The sequence below is a fragment of the Myxine glutinosa genome, chromosome 1, assembly GCF_964187855.1.
Source record: "Myxine glutinosa chromosome 1, kmMyxGlut1.1, whole genome shotgun sequence".
NCBI classification, from domain to species: domain Eukaryota; kingdom Metazoa; phylum Chordata; class Myxini; order Myxiniformes; family Myxinidae; genus Myxine; species Myxine glutinosa.
Window position 1 is genome coordinate 71,709,758 of NC_136261.1, and position 26,736 is coordinate 71,736,493.

At 42.8% G+C, this 26,736-nt stretch overlaps 1 protein-coding gene across 2 annotated transcripts; it reads left to right on the top strand.

Moving 5' to 3' along the window:
• LOC137424939 (cysteine protease ATG4C) lies at positions 1 to 25,474 on the top strand. 2 transcript variants are annotated; one of them, XM_068112851.2, is made up of 13 exons: positions 1 to 465; positions 2,573 to 2,747; positions 2,915 to 3,087; positions 3,409 to 3,492; positions 3,665 to 3,928; positions 5,571 to 5,731; positions 11,427 to 11,587; positions 12,420 to 12,490; positions 14,193 to 14,374; positions 22,556 to 22,634; positions 22,775 to 22,851; positions 23,793 to 23,912; positions 24,080 to 25,474. In XM_068112851.2, the coding sequence occupies exons 2-13, from the start codon at positions 2,713 to 2,715 to the stop codon at positions 24,287 to 24,289; spliced, it is 1,617 nt and encodes a 538-aa protein (XP_067968952.2). In that variant the 5' UTR covers positions 1 to 465; positions 2,573 to 2,712; the 3' UTR covers positions 24,290 to 25,474. The 2 variants fall into 2 exon arrangements, with proteins under 2 accessions (XP_067968952.2, XP_067968962.2); XM_068112861.2 differs by having other exon boundaries at positions 207 to 465; positions 14,193 to 14,239; positions 24,080 to 25,330.
• Positions 25,475 to 26,736: the final 1,262 nt, after the last annotated feature.

Here is a 26,736-nt window from a genome sequence, read left to right on the forward strand (position 1 = left end):
GGCTTGGCCAGCGATAGCAAGCCGATTAGTAATGGAACACACCTCCCAGCATCTACTATGATTATTTTTATCGTGTTTATAGGTCATTATAGCGCCATAAGTAGGCTCCATTTTGTAATTGAATAGGATTGATAAATATTAGAATAAATAACATGCACGATGAAAAAAAAATCTTGAAGGATCCTGAATGTTTGGTTGCTTGATCCGACTTCCGGGATTCACCTATTTGCGGTTGTTTTCGATGTGGAATCCATTGCAGTACGCGGTGTCCTTTTGTCGAATTATCGTCAATATTGGTTGTTATCGTGTAAATAGTTCACATGTAGGATAGTCAAGAGGCATCAGGAATATTTGGAAACGCTGGATAACCTACGTTAGATTCCAGTCCAGAAGAAGAGGAGCGAGAGGGAGAAGAGAAGGTCCCTTCGCGATCACGTTTACCTGGCCGTACGTTCCAGCTTCCAGGTGTGCTCTATCACATTTATACGGGGCTATTGATAAGGATCTCAAGACCTCGGTGCTATTGCCTTTTAATTTGATTTGGTCTCAGAAAAACTTTGTTTATTTTTACCTGTGTGGGTGCATTTACCTGTGTGGGAGCATTTACCTGTGTGGGAGCATTTACCTGTGTGGGAGCATTTACCTGTGTGGGAGCATTTACCTGTGTGGGAGCATTTACCTGTGTGGGAGCATTTACCTGTGTGGGAGCATTTACCTGTGTGGGAGCACTTACCTGTGTGGGAGCACTTACCTGTGTGGGAGCATTTACCTGTGTGGGAGCATTTACCTGTGTGGGAGCATTTACCTGTGTGGGAGCATTTACCTGTGTGGGAGCATTTACCTGTGTGGGAGCATTTACCTGTGTGGGAGCATTTACCTGTGTGGGAGCATTTACCTGTGTGGGAGCATTTACCTGTGTGGGAGCATTTACCTGTGTGGGTGTATTTAATGGTTGAGTTCGCAATGACGTATGGAGGGATCTTGGGTTCATTGAGATCTCAGGTTGGATATTAAGGTACAGCATGTGGTTGAGCATTTATTGCTGTATGAATGAGGATGTTAGCAAAGAAGAAGAAGATTGGGACAGTAAATGCCATTTTGTGTCGTCAGAATTCAGCAAACGTGGCCTGAACCTGAGTATGGAGAATACTGAGTAATTTTGGTCAGGCAGAATATCAGGTTCCAGGAGATGAAAGATCAGACAAGGAAATAGGTTTGAGTATCTGGGGGGAACAATGACTGGGGATGGTAAGTCGGAGGCAGAGGTGCGGATGAGGATTCAGGTGGGTGCGAATATGTGGGGTAGGGTGCAGGGATAATGGCAGACAAAGATTTCACGGAGATTGAGAGGAAAGGTTCTGATGTCTTGTGTAATGCCGGCCTACCTTTACGGTCTGGAGACGGTGGCGCTGACAGAGAGACAACAACAGATGCTGCAGGTTTGCGAGAACACCTGAGTCAGGAGGCTTGCGGGAGTCAAGAGGGTGGATAGAAGGAGAATGGATGAACTGAGGGAGGAGATTGGTGTGCAGATGAGCTTTATGGGGAGATTGGTGAAATGTCGGCTGAGATGGGCTGGACACGGTCGGTGCGGATGGGGGAAGACAGAATGGCAAAGAGAGTGGATAGGTTGAGGGAGCAAGGTAGGAGGAAAAAAGGTATACCACGGTTGAGATGAGAGGATTGGTTGAAGAGGGATTTCAATAAGGTGGGGGTGGTTTGAGGGTGAAGAGTTTGCTGAGGATGGAGGGAAGTGGAGGAGTATCGTGTTCAAAGCAGGGCAGAAGCTTGGTGCTGTTGGACCTCGCCCCATATAAAGGGAAGAGAGGTAGAAGAAGAAGAATCATTTTCCTGGAAAATTGTATCTTGCCAGACATGGGAGACTGAGGCTGCAGTTTTGCTTCAGTTGTTGTTTTCCATGTAATGTATTGACATGATTGTATCAATCAATGTCTGATCCGAATGAATTTTATCCTTGCAGTATTTCTTGCACAAGTTCTCATTGTTATTTGACACAGAAAATAAGAAGGTTGTGACAGGGCACGGGGTTAGAGTATTATCTCCGCCACCAAAGGAGGACAGAGGTTGTGTTTTCACCAGTCTTTCTGTTTGCAAACAGCATATCTCAAAAAGTTGTGGACGGATCTGGACGAAATTTGGGGGAGAGGTTCGGTATGTGACCAGATTTTGGTGAAGATCCGAATCTGGATCCGAGAATTTTTTTCGTCATTCTTCAACATTGAGAGATGGGGCCAAAGACGATGCGTATTGCATGGTATTTCAAAAACGTTGCGGATGAGTTATGACAAAACGAGGTGGACGAGTTGGTTAGGTTACGCAAACAAGCCGATTCGATTTTGGTTCAGGTCCGAATCCAGATCTGGCCTATCGGTGGGATAGAAAACGTAAACTGTTCAGCCTGGCGGAGGTTTGCGCTCTACCGAGTGTCGTAGTTTACATTGCATTTCTAATCTTTGTGCAGGAATAATGTCTGTGTAGTGGAGTTTCTCAAAATAACTATTTTATTATTGCTGCTGTTTGGTTATGTTTTGCATTTTGTTTTTGTTCTCAGCTGCATGTGAGGACCTGTTGACTCCTTTTCATTACTGACCCATTTTCTTCCTCTTGGAAACTAACCCCACCAACAATCTGCGGCCCTCACGTTTCCCCCTCCATAAAACTCCTCTGGTTTACGCTGGAGCTCATGCTGTCATGGAGGATAGGCAACGGCAAACAAACCATGTTGGGTATGTCTTCATTTTGCAGCATCATTGGTCTCGTGCTAGTCCATGATTACCTAAGCCAGTAGAGTTGTGCTGAATCCATTCAAGGTATTTACAATATCAAGTTGGACCTCGCTTGATGTACGTTGTGCCATGGACCAGTCTTTGTCATCACCTTGTGTGCGATGCAGGGTAAACAGATGGGTGGTGCAAAGCAACCACACTGGTGCAGTACCTGGCCCCGTCACGTCGGATTGCAATGGGTACTTTGGTCCTGGTGTCGGCAAGAGTGAAGACCCTGAGGTTGACGAGGTCGACAAGCTGAAAGCCAAGCTTATGTCCTCTTGGAACAATCTCAAGCATGGTGATTATTAAGCTGCATCTGATGGGTAAATTCATGGAAAGGCTAACTGGTCGGTAACGATCCACCCTAGGTGGAACCACATATATTATGTATGAAACGGGGTAGTATTGAGGAATTGCAAGAGAATAGAGGAGAGATTGGAAATTGAGGTGAGATCAGAGAATAGAACTAAGATTTGGAGTAGAGGGGTAAGGCGGGCATGTTTGGAGCATTTCTGGTAGTGGTTAAATCCCTCCATATATGTGTTAAGATGGATAGCCTTGAATTGATTTTTAATCCGTTCAAAAATTAAAGAAACCGTTTGTCACGTTTGTGGGCCAGGCTGGATCGTTAAAACCAAAACCAACTTCAGCCGTCACTCACCCATTGTCCTGCTTGGAAGACTGTACACCACTTATTCTCTTGGTGAGTTGGTATCAAACATTTTTATTGGCTGTGAAGTCAAGATTGTGATTGTGTCAAGTCTTCGTTTTGTTTTGTTTTTCAGTTTAAAGTCATAGTGCATGTTTTCTGCCATCGAAGGCGTATGGTGCTTGTGATGCTGCTTCATCATGGGTTTTGTGCTCATCTGTTCCAGGTGACGGTCCGTCCTTGCAGCAGTCGGGCGAGTGCCAGCTTTCTGATAGCAGGTCGTCTGGAGGAAGCAGGATTGCAACTGATAGCAGATCCCTCTTTGTGGCTTTCCGTCAGGACTTTGTTTCGCGCATTTGGATCACGTACCGAAGAGAGTTCCCACAGCTTGAGGGATCCAGTTTGACTACAGACTGTGGCTGGGGCTGTATGTTACGCAGTGGACAAATGCTTATGGCACAGGCTTTGTTGCAGCACTTTCTATCTAGAGGTGAGTTTTGCTCATTGCAAAATTATTCCAAGGTTATTTGTAATTACATTCGCTACGGACGTTATATCTGTGGACATCCGTGGACGGAGGTTTTATTTTCACCCCTGTTTGTTAGTTTGTCTGAGCAGGATGTCTCAAAAAGTTGTGGACGGATTTGATCGAAACTTGGTGGACAGGTTGGGTGTGTGACAAGGACGAATTGGTTCAATTTTTATGAGAGTTCGGATTTTAGAAATTTAAAAAAAACTTTTTATGTAATTCTTCACCATAGAGAGATATGGCCAAAAACGATTATATAACAGGAGACAGTATTTCACAAAGTTGTGGATGGATTTGACAAAACGTGGTGGTGAGTTGGGTAGGTGACAATAAAAAAGCCGATTAGATTTTTTTTTTTTTGTGTGTGACAAAGACATGGTTTGGATGCAGATGCGGCCTATCAGCAGGATACAAAGCATAAACTGTTCAGCCTGGCGGAGGGGGGTATTGGTTCTACCGATTGCCATTCTTGTTGTCTACGCAGCTCTGGGAGATCTCTTTTGTTCAGAATGTGCATTGTTAGTGGGTTTACCGTGGTTTGAAACCCGACCCAGCTATAAACTGGCACCCTGGTGTTTCGCAGGCATGGTGATTCATCAATGTGCCTGCCGTCCCATGGATGGAGGTTAAACTTTACGTCCTTTCTCCTAGCATTAACATTAGTTGGTGGACGTTAAAGATCACCCGGATGCCATCTCTGGCTCCCTGAACAAAATGAATGAATGAATGAATGAATGAATGATCGTTTTAAGGCCATTTTCCCCGCTAGAGCGGGGGCTAGCCTTGCAGGCCCCATGACAATCATGGTTCACTGTTTGAGGCAATGTTTTTATGGCCGGATGCCCTTCCTGACGCCAACCCTTGGTCACGCTCTTACGATGCGCAGGGATACGGTGTACCTATTCTAAATCGGGGTACACACCGTGATCATTCATCCCAGCAAGCTGGTACTCAATTTGCCGACCTCGGAAGGATGACAGGCTCAGTCAACCCCCCTGGCGTTAATTCAGCGATCGACCAGGATTCGAACCCAGGATCCTAGGATCCCAAGCCGGCACCCTAACTGCTAAGCCAACACCAGGCCACCAACACCAGCCAACACCAACAAAACAAGGAAAAAATTACATCAACAACTCCCATGGGAATCTCATGATAAATCTTGGCACCCAAGCTATATTACATCAAAAATGTGTGAAGAGTACAATAAAATAGGGTTCCATTTTTTTTAGGGTTCTGGCTCCCTGAACAAATTACAAATTCCCGCTCTAACCTACAGGAGGCACAGAATCGGCAACACAGCTGCACCTCAGGGAATGATGCTGTCTCCCACCAAGTGCTGCATATGAAAGGAGGAGGAAAATATGAACCACGCATTTCCAGTGCATTTGAAAACTATAATGGCTCGTCTCCGAGAAATGGCGCTAAGCGAGTCTAAATCTGTTTCGTCTTTACGCAGAATGCAACTCATCAAATATGCTAGTATGAAATGGCAAAATAGATGCGAGAATGGTAGCACGCTTGAAGAGGAATTTTGCAATCGGCACATTGGCTGGGACAGTTGATTTTAACATTAAATGACCACCTGATGTATTTGGTTCTGCAGATTGGCGAAGTGAAGAGTCTGCCAGGCTCTTGACGCAGAACACTGAGGCGAGGCGCAGTGACACTGCTGACAACAACTATGTCTTTGTGGGTGAGGGATGTTATTCAAATGAAGCGCCTGAATTCTCTCAGATTGGCATCGATGACCTCACGATGCGAAAGGTATTTTTAATGCCCCGTTTCTGCCTCGTGCTCTTATATTCTAACCAGTGCCGTGTATATTGAGGGTCTGGCCAACTGAAATACTGGTGCCATGTTGCATACCTAACTTCGCGCGCTGGCACTGCGAGATGTATGTCAGCTGTGGCAATACTTACCTGACAGGAGTAATACCTTGTCAGTGGACCTACCCCTATTGAGGAGTGGTCCAATTGTATGACCATGCATTGTGTCCCTTCGGGGTCAGGATGCATGTGTTTGAATGACCATGTGCTTCAGCCTTTGGGTTGAGGTGCATGTGTAATGTTATTAGGACAGCCTTGATAGATGGTGTGCCTTGGCCATGGGGTCAAGGTGCATGTTCAAATGTTTGATTTTTTTAACCTTTTTTTTTTTTTTTTTTCTAAAAAAGGCCACTTCATAAGTGCTGTGGCAATCCTGTAGTTCTGTGACGAGGGAATCGATGTTATTACTGTTTGGTCGCAGATTTAATGAGGAACAACTAATTCCATTTAAAGTGACGTGTTGTTTGTTATTGGAATAATAAAATCTGCAAGCGGCGTCATTTATTATAATTTTTTTGGCAATATAATATTTGGAAACTATTATTTTCCCCCAAAAAATGTTACGTTTTCAAAGAACACTTTACTCAGGAAACTGACACAAACAGTGACAAATATTGCGTCATAAACAAGTATTTCCTGATATATAAGCATATATAAACAGTGCATGTTACAGGGTATATGTATAATAAGGGATTATGTATAATACCTGATTTTCAGTTATTATACGTAATCCCTTATATATATCTATATATATATATATATATATATATATATATAATATATCCTATACACTGCATAATGCATATGTACATGAAAAATGTTACAGGGAACGTATAATATATATATGGCTGATGAAATAAATGTTAAGCTCACCAGAGACCTAATACACACGTGTCATGTCACTTTTGATTTGAAACCAATATATATTAAGCGATTTCACTTACCGAACATAAATACGAGTAAGGTGATGGATTCCATCCAACTCGGCGTATTTTAACTGCCCAAATAGCACTTCGTTCCTTGTCTCGAGGAAATCTGTGCATTATACGACCATGTCCTGGTCTAACAGAACATCCCTAAGCGGCACAACACACTAACCATATTGGTTGATTTTATTGAAATATTACTCAAATGAAATATGCAACGATACGAAGCAATGGCACGGAATGGGTGCAGCGGGAAAGCTGCTTGGCTGAGGTGGTATGCAAAATGGCGCCTGTAAACCACGTGACGCGGGCTCGACCAATCACGGCGGTAGTTGAGCAGATCAAAGGCTGGCCAGACTCTGTTAATATACGGCACTGGTTCTAACCATTCACATGTTCATGCTCCATCGGACATGGTTTATGAACAGTTTATTAGTTTATCCTTTTTAAGAACTTGTAACCTTTCTGCCTCCCTTCCATGCACATGATGAGATCATTGCAAGGTCATGGGTTCTCATCATGCACGTCGAATGAGGGATTGTGCCTTTTACATTTCTGCAGAAAGCATTGCTAGTACTTTGTGGATAGGAACACAATGAGGGGGTCTTATTGAACATGATAACCCACATTTCATCTGTTTTCTCTTTTCGTGGGGGAGGGGTGAGACTTGTTCTCACATAACTGATTTTTTTTTTTTAGACAAGCTGAGACATAAAACATATGATAAAGGGAGCGGGAGAACAAGATGGAGAGCAGGGACATCGGGAGATATGTGGGAGGGAGAGGGCTTTGGGGGAGGAGGCATGGGATGGGGGGGGGGGGGGTGAGAGGTAAAAAAAACACAAGGACACAGCAAGGACTTCCAAGAAAGAAGTCGGTATTTCAAAAAAGTGGATCTGGGGTGAATTAACAGGGGTAGAAAAGATCATGGTTTTGGATGGAGGAAGATAAGAGATGGTGGTGGACAGCTGTTTTAAAGAGCTGGAGGGGGCAGTGAGGGAGTTTGTTCCAGAGGGGAGAGAAAGAGGAATGAAGAGTGAAGATGAATAGAGTCTTGATTTTGGCAGTTTAACCATAAGAGGGTTGCAAGCAGATCTTGTGCGACCTGTAGGAATATTTGGGGGACAGAGCCCAGAGAGAGCTGGGGGAGCAAGGCCGGAGAGGAGTCTGTGAAGACAGAAAGACCACAAACCTGCCTGCGGTGAGTGAGTGAAAGGCCCTCGGAGTTATCTTCATCGCGGGAGATTCCAATGATTCTGAATGCCTTGTATGTGGTGAGGAGCTCAGGTGTGCCAAGGAAGGACTTTGCATGACGGAGGATGCCCAGTCGGCGACTGGCTTTGGAGGCCAGCTTGGAAATGTGGTTTTCCCAAGAAAGATCATGGCAGATAGTGAGACCCAAAAGCTTGAGTGACAGAACGTCTTGAAGAGGAAACATATTTTGCTACTTATTAGTATTACGCACTCTAACAAAGAGGTATGACATTCATATCTTGAACAATATTGCTTAATTAGGAGATACAGCAAGTCACCGACTTGCATCATGGATACGTTCCGAAAAACTTCGACATTACACTACTCACAATAAGTTAGGGATATTGGCAGGTTCCTCGGTGTGGTTGATTTTGTGTATTAATTATGTTGAAAAAAGTTGTTGGTCCTAATTCTATGGTTATTAATGAGTGTGAAAAAACACAGCATTCTTGATTTCCTAACCCCTATAAACCCTAACCCTAACCCCTATAAAAAAAATAAACTCACTCCCACAATATCCCTAACTTATTGTGAGTAGTATATATGAAACGACCCCTTATTCTGATAAGATTTTCCCACATACATAGTGTTATAATGGTGGGGGGGGGGGGGGGGGGCATTGTCAGCTTTCGTATATGGGTTGATGCATTGACAGTTGAGCATATAGGAGTTCAAACACGGCAAAGATTTGCTCGCCTTGTAATCTTCCTGCTGAAATGGACAAAATCATGAATATACTCGGTGACGATGGTTATCCTGAGTATATAATCAAGAGATATGTGCCCAAGTTTCTCAACACAACAAAGAAACACAAGATCGGTCCTGACAAATGTCCGGTATATAACAGGATGCCATGGAAAGGACAATCACAAAGGTTTGAAGAACAAATCAAACATACGGTATCAAACACGTACCTGGCTGTGCAACCTCAAGTAATCATCACCTCTCGCCGTCTGCTCACGTCGGTCAACAAGGATGTGCTGCCCACCTCACAAATCAGCAATGTTATCTATAAGTTTAAGTGCCGACATGAAGCTCGGTACGTGGGCCGTACAACCCAAAGGTTGGCTGATCGAATCAAACAGCATGTCCCCCTGGTGATTCGAGGAAAGAACTTGGGAGTGAGGACACAACCGGTACGAGCATGCAAGAACGTTCAAGGACCGTCAACCATTTCTTCTTCTTCTCCTTCTTCTTCTGCCATTGCACGGCACTTGGATGCCAACCCCGATTGTGTAGACCAGTACAATGCAGATATGTTCAAGATATTGAGCCGAGGTCATAGTACGTTACATATACATATGGTAGAAGAAACCTTCATCCATTCCACGGACCCTACATTTTGTCGTCAAAAGGAATTTGTACATTCTCTCATTGTCTTTCAACACGGAAAGATTAAAGGTATTTCCCCGACCGCTGTCCAAGGTAATGATGCAAATGGTGCGTCATCGCTGACAACTCTGCTCCAGCCAATCGGAGCCAGGGACAGTGGTGACTGAGGGTGACCGATGGGCATTCAGAATACCAATGACGTCATGACTGAAGAACCAATCGGTTTGTGCCCTTTGAAAATAATTTTGCAGACAATAACTCCAGTTAGATAACATCTGTCGCTCTTCTGTTTATCCCTTTTCTGTCTCATGTGACCTATAATTTTTCATGTAACTTTTAATTGAGATCAAACATAGGTGGGCTGACATGTTAATGTTCACAAATGTATCCATCAACACATTTGCATCATATAAAAAAAAAAAAGCATTTAAAAAGTCTCAACTCTTGCTATCTTAATATATCCCTCTTCCTCTCCCCAGTCCTTTACTCTTTTCATTCTTCCTTCTCTTCCCCCACCTACTCATAATCTTTTCTCATCTTTTCATTGTTTTAATCTCCTGCATCTCTCCTCTTCCATTTCATCTCTCCTCTTCCTCTTCATCTCTCCTCTTCCTCTTCCATTTTAATCTCCTGTCTGGCTGGTTGTTTGTCTGTGAACAAGATATCTCAAAAAGTTGTGGACAGATTTGGACGAACTTTGGCTGAGAGTTAGCGTTTGTCACAAGGAAGAATTGATTCAGTTTTGGTGAAGATTTAAATCCGGATCTGGATCAGAGGTTTTTAAAGTGATTTTTCACCATTGAGTAATAGGGATAAAACCGATTATATGGCAGGATATCTGAAAAAAAGATATGGACGGATTTGGATGAAACTTTGTGGACAGATTGGGTGTGTGACAAGGACGAATCGATTCGATTTTGGTGAAGATCTGAATATGGATTCGGATACGAGAGTTATTTAATTTTACAAGTGATTCTTCACCATTGAGAGATCGGACCAAAAGCGATAGATAACATGATATTTAAAAAAGTTATGGACGAGTTATGACAAAACTTGGTGGACGAGTTGGTTAGGTGACAAGAACAAGCCGATTAGATTTTGGTTCAGGGCCGAATCCAGATCCAGCCTCATAAAGTAAAAAACTCGTAAAGCGCATATCAGTGGGATACAAAACATAAATTGTTCAGCCTGGCAGAGGTATGCACTCTACTGAGTGTCGTTCTAGTTATTTGTTTGATCATCTCCCAAATCCGACCCCTTCTCCCAACCTCCTTCCATATTTGCCCCATTTCCATATCTTCCTTCCTGTGTAGTAAAAAGGTCCATTCTTAATCGACAGACCACGAAAGGGACAATATGGCCGTCGTGAAAGCCTTAAATAGCATTACTTTTCACCCCAAATGATGTTTATTGCCACATTGCTGATTTGGCTATCCTGAGGTGGAAACTGCAATCAATCCTTCCTTCACCACCCCTACCCGCTCCGTCTCCTCTGCTCTTGCCCCTGCAACCCTAGATCTGAGCATACACCCTAGTCACTCAGATCTTGAGCCTGAAATAAAAAGGGCAGTATAGAAGTCGCATTCAGAAATGACATTTGTGATTGGGGTGGAGAATCGACCCTGAAGTGAGTGAGGGGTTGGGGCAAGGGCTGGACACATCTGCACAAAACAATTGATAGATCTTTCCATCTAGGAATATTTATCCATCCTTCTCTTCCTTTTCTCAATTCTACCCCTTTCCACGTCACCCTTTTCATGTGCAAAAAACTTATAATGTTATTGTTTAAATTGGCAGTATGCCACCTCATCAGGTCATCCTCCATCCTGACCTAATATACATTTTTCCTACCCCCATTTACTTGATTGAACTTGCACTTGAGTGTTGTTTTGTTTATTTCCCTATTTTCTCCCTATCCTATTCGTTCATCCCTTTACCTGTTACCCACATGTTCCACTGCTCCATTGTCGGCATGTTTTCTTCTACCCTGCATCACCTCACTCATCACAAGCCTAGGCTTTGCATGTAAAATAAGATATCTCAAAATGGCAAACGTGTGTCATCTGATGACATTATTCACAGCACAAAATGATTAAGAGAGAAAACATGTTTGCATCGCAGGAAAGTTCGTCAGAAGTCACCATGCACAGGCATATCCTCGCGCTGTTTGCCGATCAGCCTGTTGCACCTCTTGGTATCCACCAGTTGGTCACACTTGGACGAAGCTCTGGAAAGAAGGCCGGTGACTGGTATGGGCCAGCCATTGTAGCACACATTTTCAGGTAATGGTTATTTTTCTTTCTTTTTTTTCTGTTAGATTTTTATTTGTCGATAACTGTTATTCCTGTTTTGCATCGACAGGAACACAATCTTAAGAACTAAATAACACTGGTTATTCTGTACAAGAACCACCTTTAGAGGCCATTTTATTTCTGTACATGTGGCAATAAATCGACTTGTTTTCAGTCTCTTTAATCATCTGGAACAGCACTCGTAAAGCGCATAGTTAACTGAACACGCTACTATTATGGCCCATATACACGCATCATCCATGTGTCCTATGTCACATAGTTTCTTAGCATTGATTATGTGCGTCATAAACTTAATTCTTCCCTCACACCGTGTCATAGATCAGATGTATGAAGTTTCAGATTTTTTGGTTAAAGATTTCAATTCAACCAATTGTGGCTGGAATACCACTTCACCGATGGCATCATCGTTATCTCTCTATATACCCCATGTGGAGTTGATGGTCCATATTCCAATTTTAAATTTTATTCGTTGAGCGGTTTCAGAGAAAATGCCAATTTTTTTTCCCTTTAAATCAATATGGCTGCCACACCTATGAGTTAGCAATAAAATATTCTCCATTGGAGTCCCTCAGAATATTTAAAGTTTCGTATCGATTGGACAGACGGTTGCAGAGAAACATTTTTTTAAAGGGAAGATATAGATGCAGGCAGACCAACAGATGGGGGCATTGCGATAGTCTCGCATTCCCTTCGGGGCAAGACTAACTATACTTGTCTTGGGATTTTGTGCTCTCTAAGGTTTGTTGTGATAGTAAAAAAAAATTCCTTGTAAAGGATTTTTACGACTTGAAGGTGTTTGCAGGAAGGCCTTGGAGTGTACGAATGAGCCCACTCTGCAAGACATCACTCTTTATGTCGCCCAAGACTGTACAGGTGTGGTTCTCACAAAGTAATGTGTCCCTTTATCTTGATAAGTTTGTAGTTTTGTTTGTTTCTGTATTTGGGCTTTTGAAGAAGCTTGTACATGTATCATTCAGGATGAGGACGTAAGGAGACTTAATTGCACTTTGATATGAATTACAAGGACATAATTAGATCATAAGCATATCGACATATCACTTGTAAAAATGATTGTATCCTGTGATTTGGACTGAGGTTGGAACTGTGCTTCAGTCCTATCATACGCACTTTCCTTTCTAAGCGGCAATGACAAAAAAACGTTCACATTGCGATACAAGCATTAAACGTGGCAGTGATGTTCTTCTATAAGATACCCTTTAAATCCATTTGATTAGCCAACTGGAATTTCAACATGGCGGCCATTGTTTAAAAAAAAAGAATTTCAAAATGGCCACCAAAATTGCTGAAATGTGCCATAAACTTTTTAATACTGAATTGTCGACGTACGAGTATCAATACAAAATCACAGAACTACATATCATCTATAAGAGGTCGTTAAGATTTTCAATTTATCTTGATTAGGTGAATTGAAAATTTGAACTATTGATCTGACTTTTTCTCTTGAAAACCAACTTTACCAAAAAAAATTCCATAACTCCACCCTGTGCATATAACGCTCCATCACACTTGTGAAAAGTTGCCAACTGCTAAATCCGTCAGACCTAGACAAGATTAGCCGCTTGTCAGCTACCTGGAAATGACGTTCACTGCAGACATAAGTCACGCGCTCACGTGACGCAAGCCTAAGTCGCGCGCTCCACCCCTCTACAAGGGCGAGCTATTGAACTACCTAATACACTTTTCTGGACATCCACTGCAGTCCTTGGCACTCCTTGGCCTCACCATCCGCTCTTGCCTTTTATGGGAGGATCATAGCGTCAAAGGCTAGTTGCTGTCTGGGATTCCTCTATCGAGCCAAGGTATTCCTGAGTCATGTTGAGGTCATCACTGCGTACACGACTTAAGATGTACATGGAGTATGGCTCCTCACTCTGGGTCAGTGCTCCTGCTTCTAACCTTGCTCCTCTTGAGATAGTTGAAGAAAAGAAAGAAAGGTCCTTCCTCACAATTGATTACTTCTGGTCTTGTTCTGCCTACCTTCTGCAAACCCTGCCATCCCCAAGCCAACCCTGGTTGTTTGCATTCCTTGAAAACCATCACCTGCCCCCCCTCCTCGAGTCCAGACTGCTTGCCCACCTGCAATGTTCATCTGCTTATTCTTCTATTTGTGGAATAGACTTCCTCTACAGTCCACTTTCTTGGCCCCCTCGCTTCAGTCTTTGAAATGTGCTGCTGATCACGACCTCATGCGTTCACCCATGCACATCCACAATCCCTTCTACATGATTCTTTCTCATTCGGTTCCTCTTTAGATTGTTGTTACTCGTTTTGTGTTATTCCTTCTTTACTCTTTGTGTGCGTTCATCCCCACCCACACTCCTCCCCCGCACCCGCACACCCCTACCCCCTGTAGCCTTTGGTAGTTTGTGAACCCACTGTCCTTTGTCATTCAGGTCCTCCCTGAGCCTAGAACTTTTTGACTGGGGGGAGAGGGGGAAAGTGGGAATGTTTCTGTGCTCAGATGGGAATGCCAAATAGCTGCTGATGACACGGCAAATTAGTCACATTTAGCGACAAAGGAATGTCGTTACATTGTTGGTTTGTGTATTTACAGTATACAAGACGGATGTGCTGGAGTTGTGTGGAGGCTTGAGCGATGGGGCAAGTAGGAGCCGAATCGCACCATCTGCGTCGCATTATGTATCTCATGGCTCCCCCTGGCGTGCTGTGATCATCTTGGTGCCAGTGCGGCTGGGTGGAGAAACGTTTAATACAATTTACATTCCTGACGTCAAAGTGTGTAAATCGTCATACCCTCTCTCCCATCCTTGTCCTTGTATCCCTTTATTCACATTGATTCAAATGAATACTCTTTGTTAGATGCTTGTTGCTATGATTGCCATTGCACGAAACAGGATCATGTAGCAGTTGCAAATGAACAATATGTGAGGTTCCAAATCTGGACTGGAAGGAGGGTAGGAAGGCTCCAAACAATTTTCTGCAATGCAGCCACCACAAGAAGTGCTATGTGAGGGAAATTGTTACGCAGAAGGACACCATATTACAATAGACCAGGCGAATTTTGGAAGTCTAACTTGGATTTACTTTTTGGGAGTTTGTCATGAATGATATGGACTCAAAATTGCCAATGCTGATTGCTTCTGAACTTTGCAATTGCTTCTGAACCAATATGGCGAGTAAAAACTTGTCACTCACTCAAAAGGAGATTTTCAGCTCTGTTGATGTTTGCGTTGTTCATCAACCTGGCTGATGTTGCCGAATCTGGTCATTCTGTACACTTTCACGTCTATCTTTAAATGATTTGTACAATTCAAACACGGAATGTCCCAGACAGGAAATTGTCACGACACCGTGCAGTCAATCGTACTAAAATACACAATTAACAACTAACAACTCGATTAATAACAACTCAATTCACCCCAAGACCAGGCATATTTATTAAAGTAAATGATGGTTTTGGGGCAGGGAACATAAGCTTTTCTTTAATGCTGGCTATTTTTGATTAAATAAATTAAGTTGGCATTCCAACAGTTTATTACCTCCGCCACTGAAGGTGGATGGAGGTTGTGTTTTCACACCTGTCTGTCTGTCGGTCTGTTTGTTACTTGGCAAAAAAACAAACATTTTTTTTTGCAAGTATGTTGATCACTCCGGTTTGTGTGTTTGTGTGTGTGTTTGTGTGTTTGTCTGTCCGCTCACTTATACTTGCCTACAGGTCACAATTTTAAAGCAATCTTCACGAAACTTCACCAAATGGTAGATTTCGTCGTCCGACAAAATCCTACACGTTTTTGATATCAATAGGTCAACATAGGCCAACGGTCAACCACTTTTTTTCCAAATTTCTAAAATCCTCAATTTTCATCCGATTGACTTGAAATTTGAATAGGATTTACATATCGGCAAACTGAATTCAACCACAAACTATTTTTGAGATCAGCGTTTGAGACTCATGCACAGATTTATCCCATCTCGTCTTCAGTTGTCTTACCCTTCCTCCCGTCCATGGTACACTGAATCTTGTTGTGAGGCAGTTGCCCTGAAACAACTAGCCTTTGCCTCTTGGAAGGCTAATCCAACTGAAGGCAATCTCAGTTCCTTCCACCAAGCTCGGAACAAGTGTGTGTCTACCCTCAGGAGTGCCAGGAAGCACTGTCTCTCCACACTCAAGAATGAACTCTCAAACCTGTCTCCTTCCTCCAAATCCTGGTGGCGTCTGGTCAAATCCGTTTCTGGTGTTTGTTCCCCCTCCATCCCCTCCCTTACCTCAAATGGCCACAGAGTTGACACCGCACGTGACAAAGCCGAATGCCTCAACTCTGCGTTTGCCTCAAAATCTTGTGTCCCAAACCCATCTCTCTCTGTTCCCACCTTACCCAGTCAAACCAAACTGCTCCTGGACTCTGTGTCCTTCTCTCCTGACAAGGTGGAGAAGTTTTTGTCAAACCTCGACTCTGATTCTGCAACTGGACCAGACGGCATCAGCCCACGGGTCATAAAATCCTGCTCTGCCGCTCAATCTCACCCTCTCTCTGTTCTTTTCACCCTCTCTTTTGCTCAAGGTCATCTGCCAGAATCTTGGAAATCAGCAAACATTACCGCTTTCCCCAAAACGGTGCAAAACAGATCCTTGCAACCACAGACCAATCAGCCTGCTCCCAATTATCATCAAAGTCATGGAATCCATCATTGCTTCGGATGTAAAATCCTTCCTCTTCTCCAATGGCTTGATCTCCGATCATCAATTTGGATTCAGATCAGGTCATTCGACTCTGGACATGTTGCTTCTGCTGTCTCAACAATGGATGGAGGTCCTCAATGCCAAACAGGAAATCAGAACTGTCTCCCTTGACATATCACGTGCCTTCGATACGGTCTGGCACCCCGCTCTGCTCACCAAACTCTCCTCCTATGGTATCCATGGAAATCTCCTCGCATGGCTTGCGGACTTCCTCTCTGGTCATAGTCAACGTGTGGCCCTGAATGGATTTCTCTCATCTCCCCTTCCTGTTCTGGCTGGAGTTCCCCAAGGTCATGTTCTGGGCCCTGTGCTATTTCTGGTCTTCATCAATGATGTCTCCGACTCTGGAAAATCCTCTCTATCTCTTTGCTGATAACTCCACTCTCTGCCGCTCCATTCCTCATCCCTCAGATCGGCAGTCTGCAGCCTCCTCACTCTCTGCAGACCTGGACAAAATCACAGACTGGTCAAACAAGTGGAACATGTCTTTCAATCCTGACAAATCTCACACTCTTACGATGTCTCTCCAAAAAGACTGACTGGACAACCCTCCTATCCACTTTCTCAACAATCCTCTCCAAGAAGTTCTGTTGCTCAAGCTTTTGGGTCTCACTATCTGCCATGATCTTTCTTGGGAAAACCACATTTCCAAGCTGGCCTCCAAAGCCAGTCGCCGTCTGGGCATCCTCCGTCGTGCGAAGTCCTTCCTTGGCACACCTGAGCTCCTCACCACATACAAGGCTTTCATCCGCAGCTCAATGGAATACTGTTCCCCCCTCTGGGCCAGTGCTCCTGCCTCACACCTAGCCCGGCTTCACGCTGTTGAAACCAAAGCTTTCAGAATCATTGGAATCTCCTGCGATGAAGCTAACTCCAAGGGCCTTTCACTCACTCACCGCAGGCAGGTTGGTAATCTTTCTGTCTTCTACCGACTCCTCTCCAGCCTTGCTCCCCCAGCTCTCTCTGTGCTCTGTCCCCCAAATATTCCTACAGGTCGCACGAGATCTGCCAGCAACCCTCTTATGGTTAAACGGCCAAAATCAAGGCTCTTTTCACCTTCACTCTTTCATTCCCCTTTTCTCCTGCCTCTGGAACAAACTCCCCCTCTCCCTCCAATTGTTTGTGAAGTAAATGTCAGCTCTTTCACGAGCCTCGATTCAGTATACCAAAAAAAAAAAAAAAAAAAATCCCACTCCTCCCTCCAGGTCTTTAAAACAGCTGTTCACCACCATCTCTTATCTTCCCCCATCCAAAACCTTGATCTTTTCTACCCCCACTAATTTTCACCCCAGATACACTTTTTTGAAATTCCAACTTCTTTCCTGGAAGTCCTTGCAGTGTCGATATGTTTTATACCTCTCCCACCTCCCCCCAAGCCCTCCCCCTCCCACATTTCTCTCGATGTCCCTGCTCTCAAATGTTGTGTTTGTGTCCGTCCTTCCCCCTCTCTTCCCATCTTGTCTACCGCTCACCTTATTTTGTGTTTTATGTGTCGGTTTGACTTTTTGTGTGATTAATGTTAGCTCTTTCACGAGCCTCGATCTTGTATACAACAACAAAAAAAAAGCGTAGGCCAAAAGGTCAACATAGGTCAAAGGTCAACAACAATTTCGGATTTCAAAAATCCTCAATTTTCATCCGATTGACTTGGAATTTGAATGGGATTTTCATATCAGCGAACTGAATTCAACCACAAGCTATTTTTGAGATCAACATAGGCTAAAAGGTCAACATAGGCCAAAGGGCCACCACTTTTATCAAATTTCTAAAATCCTTAATTTTAATCCGATTGACTTGAAATCTGAATAGGATTTGCATATCAGTTTACTGAAACCAACCAACTATTTTTGAAGTCAACATAGGCCAAAAGGTCAACATAGGACAAATTTCTAAAATTGTCAATTTTCAACAGATTAACTTAAACTTTGAAGACGATTTTCATATCAGGTCATTGAATTCAACCACCAATTATTTTTGAGGTCAAAAGGATGTTCGACTTTGTTCTGTTTTGCCAAGTGTCACTCCATGAGTGACTTTTCATTTGTCTGTTTGTTTGTGAACAAGATAGCTCAAAAAGTTGTTGGCGGATTCAGATGAAATTTGGAAGAGATGTAGTGTATGTGACAAGGACGAAATGATTAGATTTTGGTAAAGATCCGGATCCGGATACTAGAATTTTTTAAGTGATTCTCCACCATTGAGAGATAGGGCCAAAAACTATAGATAGCAGGATATCTCAAAAAGTTGTGGACGGATTTGGACAAAACCTGGTGGACAGGTTGGGTGTGTGACAAAGATAATTCGATTCGATTTTGGTGAAAATCCGAAAATGGATTAGAATATGAGAATTATTTGATTTTTTTAAAGTGAGTCTTCACCATTGAGTGATGGGGCTAAAACCAACATATATAGCAGGATATCTCAAAAGGTTATGGACGGATTTGGATGAAACCTGGTGGACAGGTTGGGTATGTGAGAAGGAAGAATCGATTCAATTTTGGCGAAGATCCGGATCCGGCTAGTAGAATTTCTTTTAAGTGATTCTTCACCATTGGGAGATAGGGCCAAAAACGAAAAATAGCAGGATATCTCAAAAAGTTGTGGATGGATGATTTCGATTAAATGTGATTCTGTGTTGTGATTTTCTGGTCTACTCTAGGATACAAAACGTAAACTGTCCATCTGGCGGATGTATGCTCTCTACTGGTGTGTGTGTGTGTGTGTGTGTGTGTGTGTGTGTGTGTGTGTGTGTGTGTGTGTGTGTGTGTGTGTGTGTGTGTGTGTGTGTGTGTGTGTGTGTGTGTGTGTGTGTGTGTATAGATATATATATATCTAGAGCAGATAGAGGAGGTGAAAATCGGGGTAGAAACCAAACTGGATGCTCAGAGGGATGAATTGGAACAGATGAGGGCGGCATCTACAAAAGAGAGGGAGGAGATGAAAGAGGAGATACGACGAGGTGTAAGTGAGGAGGTCTCGGGGGTACGCGAGGAGGTAAAGCGAGGTGAAAAGCGTATAGAGAAAGAGGTGAGGAATAATACGGCTAGGTTACAGGGGGGAATAGAGGACCACCCTAATATATATCTATATATATATATAGACCACCCTAATATATCTATATATATATATATAGATATACAGTGGAACCTTGACTTACGAGTGCCCCAACTTACGAGTTTTTCGAGATACGAGCCGTCGCTCCGGCAGTTTATTGCTTTGAGATGCGAGCCGAGATCCGAGTTACGAGCTTTCGCCACCCGGTCACGTGGTTATCTTGCCGTTCAAGTACGTATCTCTGTCGTATAGCGCTGCGTTTTAGTTTTCGCATTTCGGTTATTTCGAGTTCACGCCGCCAGGTAGGTTCTGGTCACGTGGTTATCTTGCCGTTCAAGTACAGTACGTATCTCTGTCGTATAGCGCTGCGTTTTAGTTTTCGCATTTTGGTTATTTCGAGTTCACGCCGCCAGGTGGGTTCTGGTCACGTGGTTATCTTGCCGTTCAAGTACAGTACGTATCTCTGTCGTATAGCGATGCATTTTAGTTTTCGCATTTTGGTTATTTCGAGTTTACGCCGCCAGGTAGGTTCTGGTCACGTGGTTATCTTGCCGTTCAAGTACAGTACGTATCTCTGTCGTATAGCGCTGCGTTTTAGTTTTCGCATTTTGGTTATTTCGAGTTCACGCCGCCAGGTAGGTTCTGGTCACGTGGTTATCTTGCCGTTCAAGTACAGTACGTATCTCTGTCGTATAGCGATGCATTTTAGTTTTCGCATTTTGGTTATTTCGGAAAATTTCATGTTCATGTCGAACATTTCATGTTCATGTTCATGTTTTCATGTTCATGCCATGCCAGGCCACAACTTGTTCAGAGTGCCGGCGATAGCTCGCCTTCTCTTTGTGGAAAACACGGTGAGATCCTTAACATCCAACAACTAATGGGACGCAAACGGTGCGCCCAGTTTAGCGGTACACACATTGATGAATCACCCTGCCTGTGATTCACCCATGACAGGTTATAGCTGGGTCGGGATTCAAACCCAGGCTGGACAGTTTAGACTTTAGAGTCAAGTGTGCGTACCTCCAGTCCAGGCCATCCTGCCAACTTGTATGCTGCATACAGGTGAAATATAAAGCGCGAGATATTTTTATATATTCTGTATATTTAAAAAAAAATTGGTGTGGTTTTTGGCGGGCTGGAACGGATTAATAGCATTTCAATGCATTTCAATGGGGAAATTTGATTTGAGATACGAGCAATTTGAGTTACGAGCTCGGTCACGGAACGAATTAAACTCGTAAGTCAAGGTTCCACTGTATTAGGGTGGTCCAAAAATTTGAAGATTGGATTTTCATTTCTCCACAAGCCTGCCCCTATTCCCATTGAAGAAAGTAGTTTGTGGTGAAAATTTGAGCTTGATTGGACAATATTTAGAGGTTGCTCAAAATGTTGACAAATTTTAATGAATAATAAGATACAGAATTTTTAGCATCATACATCAATTCATAGATAATTATCTATTTTCAATTACTCAAATTATTTATAATTGTTGGCTTGCACTTGTCTTCAATGGTATGACCAAGAGATTGTGCAAAAGCACTGGCCACAAACACAGCATGCCGATCTGAGAGATTTACTCTGTCCAGAGTTGCCACTATTGCTGGAGTGATCACCTTGATTGGAGCCTTTTTCACCTGTTTGGCAGAAAATGGACTTTGGAGTTTGAATTCATTGTCCCCTGAATCGGAGCTTTCAATCTCAGACTCATCATCATCATCAACCACAGCCGATGTTGATTGAACAAATTGCATTGCTGTTAGAGTCTCAGCAGCATGTTTCTTCTTTCTTTTATCTTCATTCTCAAGCCTGATACGCTTTCTGTTCTCCTCCACTGCCAGAGTATTGTCCACAGATCCCATACGTGAACTTGAGGGATCCTCACGCTGCATGATAAGGAATGCTTTGTCTTCTTCATTCGTCATTTTCTCAAGCGCATCATTTGGTGAGATATCGAAGAGGGATTGAAGATCATCTTTGAACATCTGCTCCTTCACTCTATAGTTTTCGAATGTCTTGGTTCTATTTTTCTTTACCAGTTTGTAGGCACCATACAACTTCAAAAGTTGACGCTCACGGGAATCTACTCTCTGCACTGGAATTCGTGCTTTCTACCAGTATGCACACATAGCTTGTACACTAAGTTTGGCACTTTCACGAACTGTATGATGTTCTTGAATGTGATGGTACACCATTTTCTGCAATGTGTGTCCTTTGGTTGGTAGTCCCCCACATATTATTTCCTTTTCAGACTTGCCCAGCAACCAAACTGTGGAAGAGCTGCGAGTTTCTGCCATATTTTAAAAACAGGATAAATTAAAAATGTTATTTTTTGAGCAACCTCTAAATAAGTTCCAATTGACCTCATATTTGGTTCATATGATCTTTATAAACATAGGAACAAGAGCAGCATTGTGGAGCATGGATGCTTAATAGTATTAAATATTACATATATCTGTGGACCACCCTAATATATATATATATATATATATATATATATATATATATATATATATATATATATATATATATATATATATATATATATATATATCTGTGAAAAATAGTGGAAACTCCACAATACGAGCAGGGTGCCTCATTTGCATTAAAAAAATAATCGGAAGAAATTAAATGAGTGGTGGACGTCTCTTCAAGACGGTCGATCTTTAATTTTTGACAAGCTTTCGACCAACAGGTCTTCTTAGTCCTCCTCCAGTTTAGCAAAATAACTCGAGGGAGACTTTCGTTGAACTCAAGGGAGATTAAGAAAAAGACCTGTTGGTCGAAAACTTGTCGAAAATAAAAGATCGACCGCCTTGAAGCTACGTCCACTACTGATTTAATTTCTCCCGATTTATTTATTTATATATATATAATTTTTTGCATACTTTTTTGTGGACCAGCAAAGCTGAAGACAAACAAACAACGGGTGTGGGGTGGAATGGGGAGCAGGAGAGGATGCATGGGGTAAACAAGATGAATATAGAAGGGAAAACTGGAAATTTGGAAGGAGGAGCGATTGGGGTGGGGTTAATGAGGGTAGAAAATATCATTGTTTTGGATTGAGGACGATCTGAGATGGTGGTGAACCGTTGTCTTGAAGCTTGGAGGGGGGAGTGAGAGTAATGTCTTTCTTTGTATCTCTCTCATTTGCCTTGCAGAAAATATTAGGTTTGGAATCCTGCATCGGCATCATTGGAGGAAAACCCAAACATTCCCTTTACTTTGTTGGTTTCCAAGGTGAGTTCCCTTTTGGCCTGGCAATGGAGGGGCCTGAACATCTCGTTTTTGTAACGTAGTTAAACCTAGTCTTTTGCAATGCAGATTAATGATCCACGATTTATTTCCATGGTTTAAGCAGATGTTGTATGATGTTGCAGATGATCATATCATTTATCTGGATCCTCATTATTGCCAGCCATTTGTGGAAACTAGTCAGCAAGACTTCTCAGTGGAGGTAAAGACTTATTTTTATTTTTGGGGTGTTTGTTGAAGGGGGGAAGAAGGGGGCAGTGGTGTTTCTAAACCAAATATCTCAGCTTAAGAAAGGGCTAAATGACAAAGGGATAGAGAAGGAAAGCCATACAAATGGAATTTACTTGACTATAAACAACCTGCATCAATTCACTTCTTTTTTTTCTTTTTTAAACATCAATCATCTTCACCAAAATCTTCACCAAAATTTTAACATCAAAGAGCTAACATCAATCACAAAAAAAAACGGACACACAGAGGGCAGCACACAAGTACAACAGCAGAGAACAGGGACAACAGAAGATCCGTGGGAGGGAGAGGGCTTGGCGGGGGCGGGGGGGGGGGGGGGAGGAAAGCATGGGAAGGGGGGTGGGGTGGGAAAGGTATAAAACGCATGGACTCCATTCTTGTGTTGGACAGCGAGCGATGATGGAGAGGGAAAATGAAAGGAGAGGGAAACAAAAATTGATGTAGGGAAAGTCAATGTTTTGTCATTACTGGAGGGGTGCATCGGCAACGGGGCTGCCATCAGATGGAATGAATAGAGGAAGGGGATAGGGGACATAGCAACAGACCCAAACAAGGCCCACAACAGCATGCAACCTGGAGAAGCACACACGAACTCAGTCCAAAAACGGGCAGATGAGTATGACGAGACTTGTGTATGCGCGTTACATCCACATGTTGACAAAATTGTTAAACAAGATTGTTCCAGAGCAGGTTTTCTCAGCTTTGGAAGACGGCATCTCAGAACAGTGAAGATGAAAGAGCTCGGAACCGTCGGAATTTAAACAAATGAATCATGTAATATGTGTAAACATGTGAGCCATGTGAAAAGCACTGCTTGAGATGTGGTTTGAAGCATTAATTATTGCCATTGTTTTATTGTGAATACTGTTGTCTCTCACTTCTCGGTCCGACTAGTCATATCACTGCTGTTCCCCGCGGAAGACGGCATTCTCAAAGCTCGACCCAAGTTGCACGCTGGGGTTCTACTGCAAGACACATGAAGATTTCCTTTTGTTTTGCCAGGAGATCCAGACAGTAAGTACATGAGTCGGCGGCTTTGCAAAGGAAATATTTGCCTTCGTTGTCAAAACATTTGTCACGTAATTGAATGGGCTTTGCTTTATTTGATGGATGCAGTTCAAAATTCTGCAATAGGACTTCGAGCACAATAAACAATTTTGACTTTTGATTCTTTGTTCAAGGTGCTGAGGTCAGATGGAGCCACGGGCTCACAAAAGCATGAAGCCTACTCGATCTTCACACTTCTTGATGGAAAAGGTTCAGACTTACCAGATATCACGACACTTGGCGAGGAGATTGCCGATGCGCCATCCTCAGCACGGCAGGCGAAGAGTCGGGGCAAAAAACGCGTCGTTCCCATTAGCTCTTCGGATGACTTTGTTCTTCTCTAGACCTGCATCACTTACTCAGTCCCCATAAGTCTCCATTAAGGCCTCCCTTGCATCGTGCTACACTTTGTTCCAAACAAAAATAAAATTTGTGCTCTGGATTCAAGTTGAAAGTTAAATATTGACGACGAAGCTTGGTCATCAATGTGACCATCTAGGGGAATTAACGATCTCATCTACCGGGAACTACCGAACTACCGTCCAACCCCGCCATAAAATAAGCACAAATGTGTTGTATAATGGACTTGTTTGACAAGTCAAATCCAACCCTCTCCGACCTAATTATTTATCGAAGTCCAAGTCTGGTTCATATTGCCAATGTTACATTTAAAAAAAATTATTTTCGCAAACTACAGACTAAATAAGTGCTACATCATTGTTTTTAAAACATTCTATGTATTACATCCTATCTGTATGAAAATTGAGTTTGAATCTTTTTGCAACCAAAAAAAAATAAATCAAGTGTATTTTGTGGGTAAATCAGGTCGAACACCGTGCACTTTGACAGCACGGTCTCCAAGTGACTGAAGCTGGTGCATCATGTAAAATATGCTTTTTTTTCTTTGAATAATTGTGATTGTGGGGAGGGAACTGTTTCTTCTGTGATCTTCTTTGATCGAACAAGCCATGCAACCGAAAAGTGAACCTTGCACTACACTATTTAAAAAAATTCCGTGCTTGTTCAGCTTGTTCGGGTCCTCCGTCTAAACACCAACACCTTCAGGAGAACAAGGCGTTAACTGTTTGTTCACTTGCAATTTGGTTCTTGACACAGTTTAATGTCTCGTGTTGCTTGGGTGACTGGTTGGGACGTGACATGGTTAAAGTTTAAGTTTTATTTTGAAAGCAACGAATCGAACAAATGTCCCGAGTGAATAAATCGGAGGATTTGTTGTAGTTCAGATGCTGCTGCTTGGTAAGACTTTTTGGGACTTTATTTGACCTGTCATCCTGTTTCACATTGGCAGTCGATCACCAGTTGCTGAAATTGTTGTGATAATGCTGAATTGTACATAAGATTAAATTATTTGTTTTATACATCCATCGACTTACTGAGCTGTAAATTATTTTTAGAGCAACATTTTGGGACGTCATCGTCTTGCTGATTGTGCTATTCTCGTTACAGTGCCCACCTGGTAAAAGAATGCTTCTCATGCCCATTAAAAATCCTATCTAGCTTTGATCAAATGTGCTTTGCCTTGTTTCGCCAGAGTCCACCGTGTAAACTTTTTTTCTCTCCAGGTTGTTGTGCTTGGTGGTGCTTATCAGCATGTGATTTTGGAGCAGGACATGAAATCTACCAAATCTCAAATTCCAGTTCGGTATCTCATCTGATGTTTTAACATTTGGCCTGGGCTGATCTTGGGTCTGCTTTCAGCGAGCTTAATTTGCATTCCTCTGAAAATCTCGTTTGATTGGCTGTTCTAAAAGTGGTGTGATGACCTGTCATTTGAAACATTGCCTTGAGTGGAGTTATAAGAGGTGAAGATAACAATATTCCTCAACTTGTCTTAAGTGCTTTTTGGAAAACTCACTGCTACAAAGTGAGTACATTATTTTGAATTTCCATTCTATGTGTCGTTTCGAAGGCTGCAATAACTCATTTCATCCTTATGTGGAAGTGTGTACTGCAGGCAAATAGACCCATGACCATACCGTTTCTCCCTCAACTTGACTTCATCTCAAACTAGAACGGCACTCGGTAGAGAGCATACCCCCGCCAGGTTGAACACTTTTCCTTTTCTATCCACTGATAGGCCAGATCTGGATTCAGACCTGAACCAAAATCGAATCGGCTTGTTTGTGTCACTGAACCAACTCATCCCCCAAGTTTAGTCATAACTCGTCCATAACTTTTTGAAATATCGTTTTTGGCCCTATCACTCGATGGTAAAGAATCACTTTTAAAATTCTCTGATCCAGACCTGTTGAATCTTCTTCCTTGTCACACACATGCAACCTATCCACCACGTTTTGTCTGAATTCGGCAACAACTTTTTGAGATATTGTGCTATATATCGTTTTTATGCCCTTTAGCAGCAAATTTGGTGTAAAAAAAAAAATTCGATGAAAATAGTTGCATTCTGGTTGCATCCTTTTTCTGGAAGCATGGCTGTGCCACTGATGCCAGTAATGTGGTACACATTTTGCCAACGTTGGAAGGATGACGGATTGAATCAGCCCACGTTATTTGCACAGCATGACAGAGGCTAAAATCTCAAGCCAGTCACCTTAACCATTAAGCCAACACCAGGCTTAGGAAAATAATGAAAAAATAGTGTTGCGGTTGTGGGTTTCGGAGTCTACCATGCAGGGGAGCCTCGGTTCTTCCCGGACTAGCAGACCCGAAGCCACCGAGCCCAGATAACTCTGCGACCTGGTGGGTTGCTAATCAACCGCGAATGCCAATTAATCTACGAGATCCCCCAGGGTCCTCAGTCTAATTACCG